Source organism: Charadrius vociferus, unplaced genomic scaffold (genome assembly GCF_000708025.1).
Source record: "Charadrius vociferus isolate BGI_N301 unplaced genomic scaffold, ASM70802v2 scaffold59, whole genome shotgun sequence".
In the NCBI taxonomy this organism is placed as follows: domain Eukaryota; kingdom Metazoa; phylum Chordata; class Aves; order Charadriiformes; family Charadriidae; genus Charadrius; species Charadrius vociferus.
In genome coordinates this window covers 1,159,348-1,161,014 of record NW_009661371.1, presented here as the reverse complement: position 1 = coordinate 1,161,014, position 1,667 = coordinate 1,159,348, and the positions used below count along the sequence as shown (strand labels likewise).

The window sequence follows — 1,667 nt, the reverse complement described above, 5'->3', positions numbered from 1 at the left end:
TCAAATACCTTGCAAAGAAGAGGACCGTGTAGTTAAGAGCAGTAACCAGTGTCTTCCTTCTTTGGAATATGAGAGTGGTGAGGCAGAAACAGGCAGTCAATACCGAAGTTGAACATAGTGTATCATGAGGAAAAAGACTAGCTTGTCACGCTAAACTCTGTGATCTTTAGGCAAGCAACAGCAGCTTACATGTATTACTCGCCTTATTCTCTGAGGTAACTTCTGACCCTTTTTTCCTTAGCCCGGTCAGTTCTTTCATCCTGGCTGACCTTCTGAACCTTCTAGAAAAAAAAGAAATTTCTTCTACAGCAGCAAAGCAGGTAAGTACCTTTTTGATTTTACTATACTCTGAATCTGTGGCTGCTTACTCCATTTGCATGGCAATTTTATAATCTGTGTGTACCGGTACGTCAGTTGCTTTAAAAGGAAGTTATGTAGAGTGTTGATGAAGGATAAATTTTGTATCTACTATATACATAGAACAGATTAAAATGCCTCATGTGTAGGTAATTTTACAGATACATCTGCATATTCAGTGTTAGAAGGTGGCACAAGCCAAATGGTAGATTTAAGCAGTGTGAGCTGAAGTCAGTTAAATAGATCCTGCTTCTGCACAGCCTGGACACGATCTCAGTTTCACAGTTCGAGTCAGACCTGAGCGAAAGGTCAGTGGGAGCTAATCCATGACTTGCAGTTAAGCTGAGAGTATCTGTTACTAGGTACTAAGAGACAGTAAGGTCTACATTCCCAAGCATTAGCATGTGGAAAAAAATATAATTCACCTGAGTGAAGTCACAAAAGAGTTCTGTTTTGGTGTACCCCCGAGTCAAAAGTGGAGAGGTCTGGCCTTTCTTTTATCCGTGCTTCTTTAGGCAAGTGCTATTGTGGACCTCTCAAGCAAGTACTGATGGTAAAGCTAGTTTCTCCCTCTTCTTAAATATTATCTTGCTTAGGACGGTCTGAAAAATCAGCTTTGGTGACTTGTATCTAAAATTGTGAACTGCTTATGGTGGGTATGGTGACTAGACGTAGACAAAATTTGGAGGCTTTGTGTGATAGGGAATATCTGTCATTCACCTGAAATGATTGCCAGCTGGTTTACGTGGAATGTATTGTCTTTTCAGATTGATTATTATCCTCTAGATAAGTACATTAGATGACTGTTTCTTCTCAGGTTTTCATCAGAGAAACTGTTAATGAATTTAACTTGCAATGAAGATATTCTACTTGCCTTGTCTGCTTTCAAGCTTTTGACACTCTGATATACACAGGGTGGGTTTCCATCTTTCTAGCACATGCTGATTTAATCCAAGTACAATTTTGGAATAGTACTGAAGTTCATTCACTTGTGTTTTTGCATGACTATAAACCAAGTGTGTAACTGTTGCAAATGTGGCTCTTTACCCTACTTGGAGACACTTAAAACTTCCTGGTTTGTTGTTTTCTTTTTTGGAGATGCTCGTAGTTCCTAATTAAGTTGGTCGTCTTGTTGATCTGCTTCTGTGAATAGCCAGCTACATATGACAGGTGTCATAAATAAGGATTTAACTGCCTGACTTCAGGCATGTGCATTTGGAAATTTTGGATTGGAAAAGTAAAAGCTTCAAAAAGGAGATAACGTATGAATAGGAAAAGCATTGGAATGCAGAGCGGGTCTGTGCCTGCGG

General features: G+C 39.5%; 1 protein-coding gene across 1 annotated transcript in view; it reads left to right on the top strand.

Moving 5' to 3' along the window:
* Positions 1–1,667, top strand: part of GATB (glutamyl-tRNA(Gln) amidotransferase, subunit B) — a 195,814-nt gene that overhangs the window by 187,154 nt on the left and 6,993 nt on the right. The window contains exon 13 of the mRNA XM_009893763.1: positions 242–320. Coding sequence (XP_009892065.1) covers positions 242–320 — 79 coding nt within the window. The remainder of the gene's footprint in view (positions 1–241; positions 321–1,667) is intronic.